The sequence below is a fragment of the Cucurbita pepo genome, chromosome 2 (assembly GCF_057944985.1).
Source record: "Cucurbita pepo subsp. pepo isolate OVF chromosome 2, ASM5794498v1, whole genome shotgun sequence".
NCBI lineage: Eukaryota > Viridiplantae > Streptophyta > Magnoliopsida > Cucurbitales > Cucurbitaceae > Cucurbita > Cucurbita pepo.
The window spans coordinates 1,118,742-1,139,372 of record NC_141799.1 but is presented as its reverse complement, the minus strand read 5'-3'; the positions used below and the strand labels follow the sequence as shown (position 1 = coordinate 1,139,372).

Here is a 20,631-nt window from a genome sequence, read left to right as displayed (position 1 = left end):
AGATGAACAAATTACAGTGAGAATTCCTCAAAATTACAGTCAAAATTTGTATGTTGCATACAATATTAACAATCTCTCGTTGGTCTGATATAAAATTACTCCACATTCCCCCATTTGGCACAAGACTGCGAGCAACCATACTCAAACCCATTCGAAGTTTGTTTCTTTCGGAAGAACCAAGCCAATCAGACTATCTGGCGGACCTGGTGGAATTGAAAGAAGAGAACACGAGTCCTGTGAATATGGAAGTATAAAGAGAAGCCTAGTCCATAGCGATTTAGTGGCCGGTATCTTTATTACTCCCGCACAATCCCTCTGCTTCAAATATGATACAAAATCTTGGAACTGCCAAGATGACAGGGTATGGTTAGAATATACTGCATATTCAATGAATAAACAGCCATGTTTTTTCCCTCATTCAAATGAAAAAGATCATAAGCCACTGGGAGAACTAAAGAAATTGATATAAATATAAAGTGCAAAAGTGCTTACTCCTTTATGATCGCCACCAGAAGATGGGATCAGCTGACATATCTCCCTCTGAGAAAAAAAATTAAGAGGATTGTTAAAAGCGAAGACTAAATAAGAAATGCACAACTAACAAATAACGGGAGAGAAAAGGGTCTTGCATCTCCTACTAGATTTAAAGTAAGTAAACAACATGGTTGCCCTCGTTCAATGTGCAATAATATATCAGGCTTCTTTGCTTCATTTTTTTTTTTTTCCCCTTCTTTATTTCTAATTTTTGAACTTTTCCCTTGGGAAAAGATCTTCATCTTAAGAATGAGGTACTTACTTTATTTGGTGAAGTGCTAGTGAATGTCGACTTCACATGCCTGAAATCTGTGCGTTTGGTCATATCTAATTTTGTTGGCCACCTACACCAAGAATTAAGTAAAACACTTGCAGCACTAGTAAGAAGAAAAAACTAGATACTGAAATGGAAGAGAAAAAAGAGGGACCAGAGTTTTTACTCGAAAGGTTCTGGAGCAGCATTGAAGTATTTGCAAGTATGTGAATCCACTCTTTTTGCAAAAATTGTACAGTACTGAACCCCGCTTTTACACAAGGCACCTTGCCATTGATACTGGACAGGCTGGCTACTACTTTCCACTTCACTTGTTCCAGTGGCAGCTAGGGGTGGAGGTGGAGGCGGAGGAGAACTGGGTGGAGGAGGAATATTAGGTGGTTGTGAGTGAGGCAATGGTGGTGGAGATGGAGGCATGGGAGGAGGCATCTCGGGCTGGGGAGGTGGAAGAGATGATATTGATGGCGGAACAACAGGATGGGGAAAAACATGGTCTAGATGCTGCTGCTGCATTGGAACTCCTTGTATCTGAGCAAGTGGTGTCACAGAAGCAGGTAAAAAAGGAGGGCATGCAACAGAATTACCAGGGAATGTATTAGGCATAACACCTGGTGAGATTGGATTTAAAGGCAAAGGATGGTTTAAACCCCTTGCATCCCAAGAACTATTTGGAGGAGGGTATGGAGATTGAACAAATGGAGGTGGCTGAATCTGCGGTGGAGGTGGTGGAGCGGGAGGCCCCATTGTTGATATGGGCAAGCATGGAATACCTCCAGACACTATGTGGCCACCTAAATAGAATATTAAACCAAAAAGCAGTAAATATAAATAGTTTCCACAATTTTTGCTTTGTAGTTAAACAGAATATAATGTGTGAAGGGGAGGAGGGAAGGAAGAGGGGAATAAGAAAAAAGCCACCATCTGTAGATATCACCTTGTGGATGATCTATCAGCACGCTTTTTTCGTAAGCATCGGTCTTTCTGACACCTATTTCAGAAATCTCTGTATGACCAGAAGGAGCCCAGTTTGACTGATATGAATATCCACCTTGCTGAGGCATTGCACGATTTTCATGTAATACTCTAGGAGATGGATGCTCCATAGCACAACTATCGTGGTTCCTCAGAAAAGGTGTTGTATGGAACCTTCCTGGTTTACTGTTCAAATACACAATAAATATTTTATTGACAACTGAAATGCAACCTGAACAACAGATATAAAGTAGGAGCAAGAAAGAAGCAAAATAGAAGACAGCTGTGTGTAAACTGAATTTAAGAAGTAACAGCTGACTAGACATGATAGAAAGATCTCAAATGCTTTAAGAATATAATCAAAGGTGAGAAAAGGTAGGGGGAGAAATCTAGGAAAAATCCAGGACGACCAAAAAGAATAATAAATAAAACTAGCAGCTCCTGAAATATGACGAGAAGATTGTCTACCAAAAGGAAACAACAAGATAAAGTTCGGGTGGGAAAAACCTGAATTCTATTCGAAGGAAAATTCCAGGACAACCACGGAGGTTCTTCAAGACTGTGATTGCAGCATCCACACTACTGCACTCAACAAACCAACCACCGCCCACCTGTACACTTGCTCGAGTCATCCTGACAACAGACCCAGTATTGGTGATGGCAAGATTACAGATCTTCATCAACTCCTCATCGGTGACAAAAGGAGAACTAAAATTTGGGAAAGAAACCCAGAGAGTGCTAGTAGGAGTTCTGTCTTCTTCCCTCATGGAAGTGTTGCACCCTCCAGACATGTAGCTTTCAAAGTAACTCGAGTTTTGATTGATGTTGTATTTTGCACGCAGCGTGTAGAGCAAGGAAGATAGCTCTGACATTCTTGTCCTGAAGTTAGGACTCTCAGGGACAATTGGAGCATGAGGTGACCCAACCATACTACTGGACAAGTTTGAAGGATTGTTACTTCTGATGCTACCACCAGTAGGGGCACAAGAAGATCTTCCACTATCTAAATAAGGAGCAGCGATGTTAGTTTGTCCTGAATTTGAAGGTGGCCAGTGAACGTACTTCTCCCTACGATGTTGTCTGAGATGCGCCATTACAACTGCAGCATCTTCGGGAATCTCAAATTCCATCAGCAATGCTCCCTCACTGCTAAGATCAGAGACCACGTATGGGCCCTTGTTAAGCACTTTCCTTGTCTCATGCAGAATCTCATCCTTCACCCAGTGGCCCAAAACATTTCCAACATAAACATGCAAACTGGAACCAACTGCAACCCCGTGGGTGGAACCCCTAGTCCCTAAACCAATATCCATGAATTTTACACACCACTGAAATTGTCCACGCATATATTCACGTGCCCTTATTGCATAATTGATGTGACTATACTCCACTACTGCAAACCTTTTTAATGGAAAGAAGAAAAAATGTTCAATGTAACCAAACCTCTCAAATTGATACCTTATGTGAGCTTCAGATGCATCAGGACCTAAAAGACCCACCCATAATTGTTTAGAGGCAGAGAAGATATCCATGGCTGATGGATCTCCATCAGAAAACCACAAACTCTGAGAAGTTGTAGAACTACATGGCACTGATAGTTGATGTCTAGGAGGCACAAGATCATTATTGACATCTCCCGTAGACGATCTCTGAGCAGGAAAGTTGCGATCGACACTTGAAACTTGATTCCCATCAGTTGAACTCTTTGTACATTCAAGAGAATTGCTCTGCAGGTCTACTGATGTTTTTGCATAAGACAAATGATCGTGCTTGCTCAAAGGATCCTGTGACTGGGGCAAACTGCCATGTAGCCAACCTCCCGGCTCCCGAACTTCAAAGGCCATGGGTCTCAAGCTACCAGTATCCAAATCAGAACATGTGGTGTGCTTGCCTTCAAGAGGAATTGATGAACGATGTTGACCAGAAACTTTGTCATTGACACCATCTTCAACGGAATCACAATGACTCAATTTTCTCTTTTTATCAGAGAGTTCCATGGAAATTTCACTCCTATGACGGGTATGCATTAAGGAATCAGAAATTTCCTCATCGATGTTCACTTGACTATCTTCGTTGTTCATTAACTCAGAAAATGATTCAAAAATTCCTTCCAGGGCAGATCTTACATCTGCTAAAGCTCTAAAGGACGGCAGGTCACAGAGCCTCTTATACTGTGTAAACATCCAGTTTCGAAATGATTGATCGCTTCCAAGGACCTGCATTTAAGAACCCCTAGTACAATGATACATGAATGAGGGGAAAAAGAAGAAGAAAAAGAAAGCTTTGCATTTCAAACTGTGTGCGAGAGTTTAATCCTTCATTAGCTTCAGGGAAGAGACAGAGAGAAAGAAGAAGACAATGAGTAGTGATCATTAAATCAAACCAGGGGGTTTATTATGCATATTGTGTAAAAGAAATCAATCAATCGAAAGTTAAAGAAAATAAAAAGGTGTAATATACACAATAGCCTAATTTTCGTCCGCCAATATGTTTGCAGTAATTTTTTTCATGTTCAAGTGCATATTAAATTCATTAAGTACTTAAGAATTTCGGACTACATCTCTGATACAGCTCTCTTCTAACCCAACCTAATGAATTGAGCATGAGGTTTTCCGTTCTCTATTTTCTTGATACTCACTGCTCATTTTCAACCAAGGAATTGGAGAAAGACCAATGTAAATCATACTGTCGACAGATTTCTAGCCATAGAAGGCCTACTTGAAAAATTCAGTAACGTCGGTGTCAAAAGACTGAATAAACCTATATCTGATCATTGTTCCATTATACTTTCATGAGTTGCTGTAAATGAGCCCGTCGCCCTTCCGCTTTGAGAAAATGCAGCTGGACAATTCTAAATTTTTGCCAATGGTAGACTACTCGGGAAGAATAGGTCCCTCCGTGGATGGTCGGGGCACGATTTCACCAACAAACTTAAAGACTAAAAGAAGTCTTAAAGAAATGGAACAAGGAGATTTTCGGTTGTAACCCCGAAAAAGAAACCAACTACTTACTGAAATTGCTCTCCTTGATCAGATTGAGAAAAGTGACTCTATTACACTAGTTCAACCCACACACACACACAAAGTTCATGAAAGCATAACTTACTTCATTGGCAGCAAAGGAAGAGCAATCTTGGAAACAAAAATGTAAAAAACAATGGCTGGAGGAGGGTGACATAAACTCCAAATTTTTTCTTCGTATCATGGATACAAAGAAACGAAAGAGTGCTATCATGGAAATTCTATCGACACAAGGCAGAAGTTTAATAAAACAAAGATGAAATTGACTCAGAATGTCTTTTTACACGTCCTTATATACAAAGGATGATGCCCTCTTCGAATTTTCCTATGATCTTGACTGCAGTCCTATTGATCAACAGCAAGCTGCCTTCCTCGAGGTTGTTTTCACCGAAGAAGAGGTGGAGAATGCAGTTCAAAACTCCAAGACCAAATGGTTTTACCTCAGAATTTTTTCAAAAATGTTAGAACTTTATGAGAGCTAATATCATGAGTGTTCCAAGATTTTTTTCAAAATGAAGTTATCAATGGCAACCTAAACGAAACATACATTTGTTTGATTTCAAAGAAACTGGATGCCCACATGCAGACTTTTGTCCCATTAGTCTTACAACCGGACTATATAAAATCATAGCAAGGATATCATCAAAACGTCTTAAAAAGGTTCTCCCTTTCACAATTACCGAAAAACAAACAGCTTTTGTATAGGGGCAACAACTTCTTGATGCATCCCTCATGGAAAATGAACTCGCAGATGAATGGGAAAGAAAGAAACAAATAGGTGTAGTCATCAAACTTGACTTGGAAAAGGCCTTCGACAAGGTTGGTTGGACTTTCCTCGAAAACATTCTTGTGGCAAAAGGATTTGCCTCAAAATGGCGGAGGTGGATAAAAGGATGCATCTCATCCACACGGGGTCTTTGACAAGGGGATCCACTATCCCTTTTTCTTTTCATCATGGTAATGGATTGCTAAGTCGCCTACGAACATACGAACAAAAATAGAATATGAAGGCTAGGTAAATGGTTTTCAGAATGGTAACAAAGACTTAAGCATCAATCACCTTCAGTTTGCAGATGATACAAGCATCTTTTTTTACTTGGCAGATGTCTCCTCCATAAAAAACATGATCGAGACAGTAAAAACCTTCGAAAGTTTCTCTAGACAAAATATCAATCTCCAAAAACAGAGATTATAGGCATCAATATCAGCACAAAAATTATTCAAGAATTTGGTAGCATATATGGTTGTAAAAAAGGAGAATGGTCGAATATGTACCTAGGATTAACCTTCAAAGGAAACCACAAATCTTTTTTCCTTCTGGAAGACTATTATTGAAAAAATAGAAGGAAGGTTGTCAACATGATCATCATGTTATAATTCGAAAGGTAGAAGAGTCACCCTAATACAAGCCACATTATCCAAGCTCCCCACTTACTACATGTCTCTATTCAAAATGCCACAAAAAGTGGCTTCGGATATAGAAAGATTATTCAGGAACTATTTGTGGAAAGATGGCACACACCTTATTCAATGGAATATTATAAACCTCCCAACAGAAAAGGAGGCTTCGGTCTTTTCTCAATAAAGAAGAACAAAATTCTCCTCGCAAAATAGATATGGAGATATCATCTCAAAGAAAATGTCTTATGGAGAAATCTTATAAAGGCTAAATATATTCCTACATCAAATAAAAATCAACCCCTCCATTATTTGCAAATGGGCCTTGTAAGTACATAGAAAAACATCAAAACCTCATCACCAACCAGATTCGCCATAGGGTGGGTGACGGAGGAAGCACATCATTCTGGACCGACCCATGGATTGAAAACACCAAGGTAGCCCTAGAGTATCCACTTTTGTACGAGCTCTCTCATAGCAAAAAAAACCACGAACAAAGAACGTGGAATGTTGTCAACAAATTCTCGGATCTGAAGTTTGGTGGGAATTTAAAGGATAACGAAGCAATGGAATTGGCTGAATTAAGCCTTGACCTTGCCCCAGTAGTATTGTCAAATGAAGCAAACTCACTAACGAAGCAGACTCACTAACTTGGCTCATTAGCACTGACAAGGTCTTCTCTACAAAATCCTTGATGATGGACATGGGGGAAAAAGTAGAAGCAATAATCTCACGCTAGCAAAGACAGTATGGAAAGAACATTACCCTAAAAAGGTGAATTTTCCTTTGGAAAATAGCGCATAAAGTCATTAGCACAAGCGACAATCTTCAAAAACGAATACCTTACATTACTCTTTCACCAAATTGGTATCTATTATGCAAGAAAGGAAATGAATCACAAAGCCACTTATTTATGCAATGCTCATACGCTCAAAATTTTTGGACTTCCAATATATTCAAGTGGCATCTCACATTTTCAAGGGAGGTAAAGGATCTATTGGACATGGCCTTAACGTACCACCCATTCAAGAATGCAAAAGGCCTTCTATGGAAAAACTTCATCATGGCTTTCTTTTGGAATATGTGGAAAGAAAGAAATCAAAGAATATTCGTGGAAAAGACACACACTTATACAAAACTCTTCGACAATGTTGTTTACCAAGCTATCTTGGTGTAAGCTGTCTAATATTTTTACTTCCTATAGTTATACTTCCCTCCTTGTAAATTGGGAAGGTCTTTTGTAATCATCAAGGATATTATATCCCTTTTGTAAATTTTAATTATCAATGAAATTGTCTCTTATAAAAAATAAAATGAAATCATGTAACAAACCACTAGCTCAAATATAATGGCTGTCATTGATTTGGATAATTATGGGTCACATCACTAAAGTGATCAAGTTTTTCATGCACTAATTAAAGAGGAGTAATATGTTGTTCTAATTACAGAAGGAAGGATATTATATCCTTTTGTAAATTTCAATTATCAATGAAATTGTCTCTTATAAAAAATAAAATGAAATCATGTAACAAACCACTAGCTCAAATATAATGGCTGTCATTGATTTGGATAATTATGGGTCACATCACTAAAGTGATCAAGTTTTTCATGCACTAATTAAAGAGGAGTAATATGTTGTTCTAATTACAGAAGGAAGACCCCTACTAAAACCTTGGATGCATGGTTAAAACAATATGTTTTGTTTTGTCTCTCTTACTTTCAATGCTATAAAACTGTTGACCACATGATTCCAATCTCCTCAAATAATTTCTCCAGCTATAGCATCTTTTTAAGTGACCAACTCGACAAATCAATGATTTATAAGAGTAGTCTAAAATATTTGTCTGAATGTATAAGGAAACAGTAATAATAAAACTTTTTTTGTTATAAAAAAAAAAAAAAAAAAAAAGAATCATAGACATTACCAAGCTCAACATGCAGTTCCTTGAAACAGATGACGCATCAACAGAGATGAGGCTACTGACTGAAACTTTCTCCTTAACATCATCTTTGCAACATTTGAGGCTTGCTCTGTTGTCATTTCCTTTATCCAAATGATGGGTGATACCATCATCGAGCCCAAGTATAATCTGAGTCAGGAAATACAGGCCATCCTTATGAATTCTCTCGGCAGACATATTGAAAAGCTCAAAACAAGCTGCAGTTAAGTTTTTAGGGTAATGAAAAAACAGCCAGAGGAAACTGATAGCACGTAACTTGGATAGCTTAATCACAGGCAAACTATTTTCATCAGTATATTTCTGCTTCAACTCAGTGAAAAAATCTGCAGAGTCTTGAATTTTAAGAGCTTCTTCATCCACAATCTGAAAGATATCTTTACCCTCAAAAGATGACACAAAGAAGGTGAAAACATTCTGAAAGACTTCAGAGCAAATGCCTCTGATGACAGATGACGTAGGTGCCTTAGATATTACAGCAGCACAAATATCATCCAAACCAATAATACAAGCCCTAGCTGTCTCAAATGCAACATTGTCAACATCCTCCCCCTTAGTTATTATTTCCAAGCTCTGATTGTGCATATTGATGATAACTTTTGTTGCAGCTTCAAGAGCAGTTGGACAATGAGGTGCATACCGAGGAATAAAGTCAGCTACAATACGCTTTACACTCGCGCACCCTGCGAATTAACATGCACATGGCAACACAGGTGAGAGACAGCCCCAACAGCAAGAAATATTTTGACCAGGTACATTCTCGGGCAGGCGGTTGAAATTTGACTGAATACCGCTCATTTTTTCACACCAAAAAAAAAAAAAATCTAGTCCGTTGATTTCTCAAACTGATTCAAATCCAACACTAAAAATTTTGTCAGTTGATAGACGGGTCATAGGATACTCTGTAACTCAAGGACACTGTTGTACGACCTAACGAAAAATCCAGTTCAAGAAAGGTCGTAACCGGCCACGGGATACTAGTAGCAGTATGAGGCAAAGTAAATGTAAGAGGTTAAACGGCCCCCACTATGCTTATACTCCCATTTTAATTGATTGTCGAACAGACTTCGTATCTTATTCTACTGGAAATTGAGGGAAGAAATAATTTTAAAGAGTGGAGAAGCATCAGAAAGAAGCACTCCACTGCATGAATATAGATTCAAACGCGTTTAATGTCGTTGCTAATTGTTTGGGGATTCTTGTTAAACATACGAGTGTAAATAGCATCAGCGTCTAACGTTTGGACACGTAGTTGGCTTCAAGTCCATTTCTTGGTGGACAAGAACTATAAACTCTTCAACAATACATGAGTGGCTTCAAATATATAAATTGCTTCAAGGAAAGAAAAAAAAATCATGATCTGGCACACATAAGAAGCGTTTAAATCAATGTTCTCCACTTCGTAAGTGTTGCGAAGACCTAATTGGACACTAAAGAGATTAAAAATTTGATCCTAGGATACTGAAATGATTCAAAGTGGCAAGGAGGAAGAGAATCAAACACTGACCTCTCGAAGCAGTGATGAGAGAAAGATATGCCTGCTCAATATCAGGTGTGGGAGCGCCCTTCTCTTTCTGGGAAAGGAAAAACCTAATTCGCTTAAAACAGTCATAGACACTTCTAATATCATCTCTGTTCCTTCTCCTGAGGAGGATTTCGGCTTGGGACAGCAGCGGTGGAGTAGGAGGCGGTGGAGCGACGGATGTCTGGTCCAGCGCTAGGGTTTGCGGTGGCGGTGGCTCTGATGCGGGTGGTACGTAGTTCCGGCGCTTCTTGAGAGGCTGCTCCGCCGAAGCCATGGCCCACTGCGAAAAATGAAAGAAGCGCGCGCGGCCTTCAGATACTTTTGATGACAGTTAGGGTAGGAGTTCAAGTGCTTCGTTCATTGTTGCCCACTTCGCCTTTCACTCACCGACCATTCTCATCAAAAACTTATTTCATTTTTCTATTTTTAATTTCTACTCATTTTTATTCAATTAAGTTATTACTAAACAAAATTAAAAGATAAAAAAATAGTCATTTTTGTGTAAATGTTTATCAAATGAAACAATACAAAAAAATACTCGACATTGTCGTGATCAGTGTCACCATCAGCGACGATGATGTATTCCCTTTTATGGTGCAATCCATTTGCACGACTTCAAATACCTAAACGCAACTTGCCTTAAAATACCCATCGTTTTTATCGTAGTCTGAAGAATAAGCCAATAATCAGATGCTGGTTAACGCAGTAGGGACGGGTACAAACTTATTTTGAAGTAGAATTTTCATACAATAACGCCTTTAAACGCGTTTTGTGTCTATATGCTAGGGCTAATTTATGATACAAATAAAAAGAAAGAAATTCTTACACTCTGTAGTACAATTCGAACCTGTGCGTCCTAAGCCAACCCACCCTTAAATGTCGGCAACCTTTATGATCTTCCAATTTCCAACCATAAATCCCAATATAATAATATTCCTTATTTGATGGCACGACTTTGTGATGGCTTAAGGTTCAACACGTGTCATGACCCAACCTATATATTATTAATATTAAAAATTCATCTAGTGAAAGGAAAATAGCAACGTGGTAATTAATTAACACGTGGGCGATTTAATTGATTTGTAAAATAATGGAGAGGACCCAAATGTAATGTAATCCTTCTTCGTTGAATAATGTCATATAATACAAACCCTTGTTATTTTTTCTATTTTTTTAATGATATTTTCTAAATCATATTTATCACGCATTTAATTTAATTTAATTATTGTACCAGTTAAAAGCATGCATAGATATTAAAATATCAAAATACATTAACACAATTATATAACCAAATACTTCATTTATAAAATTTAAAACAACACTTAGATAAGCCCAAAATGTGAACCCTAAATGTCGATTAAATGAGTCAAAATGTAAACATAAAATTTAAAACAACACTTAGATAAGCCCAAAATGTAAACCCTAAATGTCGATTAAATGAGTCAAAATGTAAACATGTGACGAAATAATAGTTTTGCGTATGAAGGTGAAATTCAAATTGTGATGAATTGAAGTGTTGTTATTTTTTTATTGGGAGTTTATTGTTTAATTGCGTGTAAAATTAAAAAATCTCAGTATTTGGAAAGTTGGTTAAGAAATCAGATAGAAGAAAACACACGTGTTGTGGAATTGAAAAGTTGAAGAGGCAAATGTACATCGCATGTACCTGCGGCGGCCGCAACGCATCCGGACACTTCACAACTTCTACCAGTATTCCCACGATTTTAATTTGCTCCAATTGGCATAAGCTAGCCGATGTGGGACTGGAACTGTCATGCTTTTGTCAAATATCACCCAAAGACACACAGAAACAAGGCCACTGGATTGGTTAAATTAGTTTGGGGGAGAAAAAAAGCGGTGATGTTTATTTATATTTGTTGGGGATAAGAATGGAGTGATGATGGTGATGAGTAGGCAATGACAGCAGCCAAGCATTAGCACAACACGTGTAAATCTTTATTCCGACTCACCATTTATGGACCCCATTCAGCTACGTCACCAACCCCTCCTACTTGGAATATTTATATTTCTAGTTCTTAATTCCACAGAGGCTGCTTCTTCTCTCCATTTTAGAGTCAAAGGAAGCAAAAGAAGGGGAATTTCTGGGAACGTGGGGGTGCGGTGTGAATGGAGGCGGTGAGTGTTTTACCAAATGGCAGCGTTTTAAGGGCAGTGGAAGAAGGAGTTGTAGTAGTCAAATTGTAGATGTTTTAAAAGTAAGTGAACTCCCCCCCTCCCCGCAATTTATTCCGATGTGCAGGGCATGGTATTAGATAATTGCTTTATTTTAATTTGATGCCTTTGACAATGGATAATTATCATCAATTTTTTAAAGGAACCACTCCTTATCCACTCGTAGAGATTTGGCTAAAATTAGACCAAATCCTCAAACACAACACAACAGCGCCACAGCCGCCACATAACCCCACGACGCTTGCCTGCCTTCCACTCGTTTTCATATTCACATTCCCACTTCATTAAGCAATCGCTAACCCACCGTCTCACTCTCACTTCAATTATATTATGATGTTGGTGGTGTTCTTTTCTTTCTAATGGACGTGAGATCTTTTAAGTCTTTACTTGCGGGGTCTTCCCTGAACCGGGTTGGGGTTTGGACAATATGACTTGGAAGGTGGAATGGTATTGTAGTTGAAGTGTAAAAGTATCTCACTCACTTACTTTTATTCTAGTTTGGAGTTTGACCCAACTGGGTCTTCCTTGGCCACCAACGAAACCAGTGATGTCTACAAATTTATATTCTTCTTGGCCATCTTTTATTACATTCTCACCACTTGTCACGCAACTTCCTTTCTCTTCCTCTTTATCCTTCTTTATAAACCCATCATCGTCTTCTCTTACTCTTATCACTCCAAACCACTTTCAACCAATTCCCCACATCAAAAACTTTGCTATCTCTGTTCTTCTTTCTTTTCAGGTGCTGTTTAATTCTCTGAATTTCATCTATCTCTGTCTCTAATGGCTCTTGAAGCTCTGAATTCTCCCACCACTCCATCGCCGGCGCTGCACTACGACGACCCGAGTCTCAATTCGTTGGAGTCTTGGTCTAAGAGGAAGAGAACCAAGCGTCCGCGGGGATTCGACAACCCTCCAACCGAGGAGGAGTATTTAGCGTTATGTCTCATCATGCTTGCTCGAGGCGGTGCCACCGCCTCTGACCCTGACCACCGACTTGCTTATGAAGTTCCGATTCCGGCTCAACCCATATCCGTTGTTAAACTTAGCTACAAGTGCTCTGTTTGCGACAAGGCGTTTTCGTCTTACCAGGCTTTGGGTGGACATAAAGCGAGTCATAGAAAATCAGCTACAGGGGAAGACCACTCCACTTCCTCCACCATAACCACTTCCGCCACCGCTACCACCGCCGTCGGTGGGGGTAAATCCCACGAGTGCTCTATTTGCCATAAGTCTTTTCCCACCGGTCAGGCCTTGGGTGGCCACAAGCGTTGCCACTACGACGGCGGAATTGGCAACAACAACAACAACAACAACAACCACCACAACCAAACACACAGTCACAACAACAACCACACCGTGACATCGTCCGAAGGAGTTGGGTCGACCCACACGCAGAGCCACAGCCACCGGGACTTCGACCTCAACCTCCCCGCCTTGCCGGAGCTATCTCCGGGATTCTTCATCAATTCCGGCGACGAGGAGGTCCAAAGCCCATTACCCCTGAAGAAGCCTCGAATCTTAACAATTCCCAAAGTCGAAATCACTCAGACATGATCTTAGGGGGAAAGAAAAGCAGAAATTGTCTGGATTTGTTTGTTGAGTTGATGATTTGTTTGTGTGTAAATAGAAAATAGGAAGTTTGTTCTACTCCTCTACCCACTATTGTACCTGTAGTCAATCTCTGAGAACTAATTCAATTGATTATTTTTTCATATTCGTTTACTAATTCATAAACGATGAATTAATGGCATTGACGTTAAATAATGGTAATAGTAACAATAAAGCATCCAAATTCAAAGCACGCAAGGAATCGGCATCATGAATGTATGAAGATGGGGCGTTGGCGACAGGTGATGTGGGGGCATCGTCTAATGGTCAAAACTTAAAAAAGGAACAACTCAATCAAGTACCGAGCGTATCGAGTCGCCCTAATACTTCGTGATGCCACCATGAGCATAGCAATCTCATCCACCTTCAAAGCTTGCTTGGATGTGATTAAGAATTGACCACGAGTTAATTTTATATTCCAAGAATCCTAGACATCCATAGATTCATACTATTGAGGCTGTTTATCTATGACGAGTCATTTTTGTGCACCATGCTGACTCCCAATCTTATAACACACCAACTTGTGAAAAGGGAGTGATGTTGGTGCACCTATGCTTTTCGACCGTGTTCTTAGAATCTCATTCTCCAAGGAAGATGCAATGCTTGCATATGCCATGACATACACATGTGCATAAGGTGGCTCACTAGCTAGTGAGGCCCATATGTGTTGTAGAACCAAATATCATATTCTCTTATACATTTTAAGACATTTGATTCATCAAGTTATACACAGACAGACAGAAAAATTAGTTTGGAGTTCAATTGACACAAAATTTGGTAGGTTACATCCTTTCACTTAGCTTGTAAAAAATGAATGAAAATTCCGACTTTCAATAATCTAGCTCGGGACCCATGTACCTCTATCAAGTGAGAAAATTGTCCTCTTTGGGTGTTCGGTGCCGAGTAAGGATATTTCCATACCCTTATAAAAAAAAATGTGTTGTTCAGCTGTCAAACCGATGTAGGATCTTACAACTTCTATCTTACTCCTTAGTCACATGAAGATACTTGTATTGATCCGTGATCTGGCTCCATAACATTCATGTGAGTACTCTTTGGGGCAGCATTTGTAAGCAATGGATGGGTGATGGAGCGATGGTAGAGTTGGGTTTGGCATGAGGGACAACGCTAAGGCCGTTCAATTAGTGCTTGAAGTTGTGTTTGGATTTTTGTCCAAATGGGTAACGCCAACGCGCAGCTTTATTAGGCGTCTTAAATGTAATTCGGTTGGGCTGGCAAATTCTGATTTTGCCACGTTTCCAAGTAAAGGAAGGAACCCATAACATAATTTATAATTTTCCAAGCAAAGCCACCACCGCGTCCGGAATATTCTGGATCCCATCAGTTGCGCCTTAAAGCCAGCTAAATGGACTTGATTTTGACACCAAATGCGTGCGCGGTGAAGAACGGGAAGCGCACAAGGACTGACTTTGTCAGATTGTGTGTGAAAGTAGAAGCTTTGAAAAGTAGGCTTAGCGTGTGGGGCGTTGAGTTTGAATGCGTACTCAGTTTTTAAGGCTGACCCAATCTTGAAGCGTTTACGTTTACACGAAATATAGAAGAGAAAAAGTCAAGTATTGATGATCGAGTGAGTCTTTTAAGTGGTTTGAGGGTCGCCACCGGTGGGAATTTAGAAATGTTGGTGTGGGGGCAAATGGATTTTAAAATGGGGTCGGCCGACCACTAGGGCATTCAAGTGGCTGATGAGGTAATGAATGACGATGAGCCACCGCCGGCCACTAGGGAGGAGGCGGAAGTGTGGCAATGAGGGTTTCTCAATATCAGGTGTTTGATTGAATTGAAAAGGCATACAAAGGGAGTTTCAACAACTCATAATAGATGTAACCACCCACTTTCCACATGGCTAACATGTCAAAGCATCCCCTTATTTTTATATTTTGATACCATTATCCTTCATTACATACTATTAACATGTGTATTACAAGCCAAGAATATGAGTATATTGCTATGTGATTAAGGCATCTATTATAAAGCAAGAAAAAAAAAAAGGAAACCCAAACATGTCTGTCTTAATCAGTTAAGTTATGATCATGTTGTTCATTTTTTTTTTTTTAGCCAATTTGAAATTGTGGGCAACGTATGCTCAAACATCTGGCTCGGTTTAAAGAGAAAATTTTAGAAAACTGGAGTAGAGAGATTTTCGAAAAAAGAGAGTTAGATAATTTTATGTTCCAAAGATTGGGCCCAAACAATGAGTTCATATCTTGGGCCTAAAAGGTGAGTGAAACCCAAATGATCCAAAGATGTGGTACCCAACAACACCCAAGTTTTGTAAGAAACGCCAAACTGATGGAATATGCAGCTAACAATAATTTGCACATAATTAGGCAACGCTATCTTGTTTAATCATTTATTGTGCACCTAATGAGTACACATTCAATCACTTGGAGGCCCGGCTTGGTGTTTGGCTCTTATATCATTTGAAACCGTCCAAGTCTTTTAATTCATTACGTGGGTTGAGATAGTAGATGATTGAGGATTTGTAGGGGTGGACTTTAATGGTTTTCGAAAGAGCGATATGAATGGTAAAGGGTAAAGCATCCAATCGAAGCTTTGGTGGGAACTGTTTGTTTTCATTTTGAAGCAGTTTTTGAAACATAAGTGACTTAGTTGGTCTAACTGTTTGAGGCAAAGGCCCTCCATTGCCACCATTTTGATACATAATTCTTCATAATTTTCCAACCCCACCCATCCTTCTTATGCTTCTCTTCTTGGAAACATTGGATAAAGCTCAGGTTTGTAGATAATATATAACAACAGTGTGACCCATTTGCAATAAACTCCAGCAAATTAGAACACATAATACTTTAATATTTCCTATAAATTAATTGTTCTGACCGCAACCGGCTCCCTCGGTTCCCTGTTTATACTCCACTCCACCACTTGCGTCTCATTTCTTGTACTTCCGACAAGCTTTATACTTTTTTTGTCATCAAAAAATAAAAAAGTTGGAACACAAATTTGCTCCTTCAACCCATTGAGAGACACTTTTTAATAATAATTTTTTAATAATCCGTAGCTTCTGACTTTTTAATTAAGAATATATGTCATGGCCCTATTGAAAAATTCTATATCAATTGCAGAACGAAATGAAACATTTTAAAATTTTAAAATCATGAGATTGACGTTGAAAACAAAAAAAAAAAATATTTAAACTTTTATAAGATTCAACCGAATAAGTGTTGGTTGGGGTTAAATTATCCTAATGTTTGTTTGTTGCTTTAATTGGTTAAATTATGTTTAAAATATGTTTTCTTTTAAGATTCTTGAATGCATTTATAAATTTTTAATTTTGGGTTCAATGAATTAAATTTTAAAGATTATTTCATATTATTAATAATTCATTTTTTTAAGAAGTAAATGACGTGTTAAATATAATATTTTAGAATCTAAATATTCAACGTTTTTAAATGAATGAAATTAGTTTAATATATAAATGAATTTATGAATGGTTGAGGTGGACGATCGGAGGGTTGAGATTAATTTGGAGAAGCAAAGGAAGGGGGAAGAAGGAGTCGCGGAAACACGGAGCCGCTCTCACGCTCAGAGTTTGGAAGATAATTCCGGAATGTATGTGGGGACCACGGGGCCCACATATTTTACAAAAAAGTCCACAGTCAACACTCTGACATCAAACTTAACCACAGTTACTTTCCTAACTCCAACGCCATTTCAGATTCTCTGTTTGTTTTAAACACGCTCTGCCTTCGCTTCCCAACGCTCCACCACTTCGCCTCTTCTCGACCACATTATCATTGCCTTTGCTTCCTTATAAGAATCGTGTGTGATTTTATTAACAATCGGAGAATGAGTTGCAACGGTTGCAGAGTGCTTCGAAAGGGATGCAGTGAAGCTTGCGTTTTAAGGTCAAGTCTTCATTGGATCGACTCGCCGGAAGCTCAAGGCAACGCCACCTTATTTCTTGCTAAATTCTTCGGCCGTAGTGATCTCTTGTCCTTTATCTCCGCCGTTCCCCATCATCAGAGATCCGGTATACATATTTCTTTTTTTTATTTTTACTTCCGAAATGAACTCTTAGATAACCCTGTTCTTGGTTTTTTGAAGCTCTGTTTCAGTCTCTGTTATTCGAAGCTTGCGGCCGTACGGTCAACCCGGTGAGTGGGGCCGTTGGGCTGTTGTCGAGCGGGAATTGGCATGTCTGTCAGGCGGCGGCGGAGACGGTTCTCAGGGGCGGAGTTCCCCGGGCAAACCTCGGAATCGAATTTTCTGGAAATCCCACGGCGGAGACAGAATCCTCTCTCAGTTTGAATACGGATGTTTGGACCAGCACCACTCAGATTATTCAATTTTACCCTTCTAGTCCGTTCGATTCCCGGCGACTTTCCGATCTCAGTCTTGCCACCGGCAAGGGAAAGACCCATCCATTGGAGAATCGACGCTCTCTCGATTCAGAGGAGTCGGTGATGACTAGCTTTGGAAGCGCGGATCATAGCGACGGCGACCGGCGGAAAGAGAGGAAGCTTTTAAACTTATTCATCTGAAGAGAAAAAAACAAAGCGAGGAATTTGTTTGAGATTAGTGGGGGGACGATGGCGGTGTAGAAGTGAGGACAGTGAATAATCCAATGAGTTTTAATAATCAATTCGTCGGAATGGACCGTCGTAGTGAATTTTGTTCCGGCGCCGAAAACACCGGTTAGCTTTTGGGACTAATTTATCCCTCTCTTTTTCTTAATTTAGTGAATAATGGACAAAATGATAATACTTGGAACTGTGAAGGCATTGGGAGTGTAAATACAAACCCAATAAAAACAAAAAGATTGGAGTCCGTTCATATTCGTGTACATTCCTGTTTTCAAATTTAACACGCAACCTATTCTATAGGTTAAAACATACGGAAAAAACTCGTATTGTTCTATAAGGATAGTCTTCAATCTTAACTAGGCAACGGAATCATCACAATAGAAGTAGAGAAATGTTAGAGTCATCAAATGTCAAATCCTAATATAAATCCTAGACCTCCATTCAAATGATATCTAAGTTGCACCAATTCTAATAAGATGCTAAGAATAGAATAACTAAAAAAATGTTTAAAGAATTGAAAATCACTCATCAGGTGTACTTTCATTAAAATTTTATAGCTAAATGTTTTACTTATAGCAATTCTATATCAGATGACTTACACCAATAAGTACACATTTTTTCGGTGATTCAATCATAAAATATTCATAATTAAACCTGCTTTACATATACGTGAGTGAAAATAAAGTTAAAAAGCCATAGAAGGAATATAGATTTAAAAACTTAAAAAGAAATATAAACTATTATTGTCAGTAAACTAAGAATGCTAACTATCAGAAACGCACCAAATATGAGTCACAAATTGAATTGGTTTTGCTTTTCATTTTATTTAATATTTTTTATGATTGATTGGAAGGAGCAACTAAAATTCTGTCGGTGTCGATTTTTGCAGAACGATAATTTTAACAAAAAGTAAAATAATAAATAGAACTAATTAAAATATAGGCTCGGCACAAACTTATATGGTTCGATTTGGCAAAGTCTATCAATCCACTCCGATTATGCCAAGTGGACAATCCTGCGTCCCATATTGTCAGTGGATCATAATTACACGATTAAAGTAATTACTTCAATTTTATATATTTTCATGTACCTCACTCTTCTACCCTACAGAAACCTTCTCAAATCATAATTATTTCTTCATTGATTTTTTTTAATATAAAAAAAAGTGGGCTTTTATTATTTTATTATTTTTAAAAAAGAAAAAAGGGTGGGCCCACCAGACACTGGAAGTGGGTTCCACGGCATTATCACCACCAAGCACCCATTCGGCGATTCCGATTGTTTTTGTTTTTAGTTTCGACAAAAGGCAAAGGCAAAGGCAAAGGCAAAGCAGATGATGACACCAAAAGCAGTATTAAAAAAATGAGCTGAGCTACTTCTTCTAACTTCTATTATTATTATTATTGTATTAATATACATATTCAAGCATTCTCATCCATCCATTCGCTTCGCCGCGTAGTGCGCCAAATGCTTATGTACTACTATGCCCACCATTTCTCTTCCCTCAGAAGTGGGGAAGAATCGTGTGTGTGTTGGTGTTGTATAGTATGAGATGAATTCATGAATGCACTGTATCATAGTCATGCTTGTCTAAAACGTGTTGATACACTGCACCCACCCTATCAGCTTAAGTGTCGATAGCACAAAGGGAAGAGGAAAGTGTACCTGACTGACTCATCAATGTACTTGAATGAATCCATGAGCCGATCTCTTTGACTTTCTTGTCAGCCAGCAGCCATAACACGCCATCTTTGTTAGGTTCTTCTTCCTTGTCTTCCTTTTCTTTCCTGAACAGTTCATAATGCATGAAAAACGTAAGTAAAAGCAGAGTTTGGTCTGTGGGGGTCTTACACTAACACTAACACTAACACAACAACACAAGTTACAGAGCAGAAGAGAAAACCATGCCCCTTCCCCCAGTCGCAGTCTCAAGATTCCATTCCAATCACAATTAAGAATTATGATGAGATTTCCACTCGGAATCTAAATCCTTCTGAATATAGTTAGCTAAATGTGATGTAGTGTCGTTTTCATTGATGTGAAGTACTACCCTATACACTTCACCCTCTACTCATGACTCATAGCATTGCACGAGGTCATATCCACTTTTTTGACCACCTATGCAAACTTATCATCATAAAATTCGATTCTTGATTCCCACTCAAATCACATTTTGTTTTGGAGTGAGCGAGAATTCAGGCAAAGAAACAGATGCCATTCCGTTCTTTTAGGAATTTCATTCAAAATTCCATTATCATATTGATTTGAAGTGTAGAAAATGTGAGGAAGAGAAGATAACCATATGAAGAAACCAGACAAGACATCACGATAAAAAGAGCACACCAATGCATATTTTGGACCTGTGCACAAATTAATTTCACATCAAGGACAATCCCTGCTGCTACATATACACGCACATATACAATACTCAATTTTCCTGTAAACAAACCAAAGCGCAATCGAATATATGGACACTCTTCTGCTTCCCAAAACTCAAAAACCAGAATATCCTTAAGAGGAAAGGGTTTGATCTTCTGCTATAGAGTTAGCTATCAGACAGTCAACAGTCAACAGCTTTTAC

General features: G+C 38.8%; 3 protein-coding genes across 3 annotated transcripts; 2 read left to right on the top strand and 1 right to left on the bottom strand.

Annotated features, from left to right (window-relative positions):
• Positions 1-3: 3 nt before the first annotated feature.
• LOC147793354 (nucleic acid binding protein) lies at positions 4-11,816 on the bottom strand. The gene is made up of 9 exons (XM_087121348.1): positions 11,348-11,816; positions 9,664-9,961; positions 8,124-8,839; positions 2,288-3,996; positions 1,743-1,966; positions 975-1,599; positions 797-878; positions 493-540; positions 4-345 (listed from the first exon to the last, which is right to left on the bottom strand). The coding sequence occupies exons 2-9, from the start codon at positions 9,953-9,955 to the stop codon at positions 142-144; spliced, it is 3,900 nt and encodes a 1,299-aa protein (XP_086977474.1). The 5' UTR covers positions 9,956-9,961; positions 11,348-11,816; the 3' UTR covers positions 4-141.
• A 446-nt stretch (positions 11,817-12,262) lies between these two features.
• LOC111787711 (zinc finger protein AZF3) lies at positions 12,263-13,589 on the top strand. Its single transcript, XM_023667743.2, has one exon. The coding sequence runs from the start codon at positions 12,658-12,660 to the stop codon at positions 13,429-13,431; it is 774 nt and encodes a 257-aa protein (XP_023523511.2). The 5' UTR covers positions 12,263-12,657; the 3' UTR covers positions 13,432-13,589.
• A 3,453-nt stretch (positions 13,590-17,042) lies between these two features.
• On the top strand, positions 17,043-18,300 carry LOC111788805 (LOB domain-containing protein 39). Its single transcript, XM_023669322.2, has 2 exons — positions 17,043-17,497; positions 17,572-18,300. The coding sequence occupies exons 1-2, from the start codon at positions 17,314-17,316 to the stop codon at positions 18,006-18,008; spliced, it is 621 nt and encodes a 206-aa protein (XP_023525090.2). The 5' UTR covers positions 17,043-17,313; the 3' UTR covers positions 18,009-18,300.
• Positions 18,301-20,631: the final 2,331 nt, after the last annotated feature.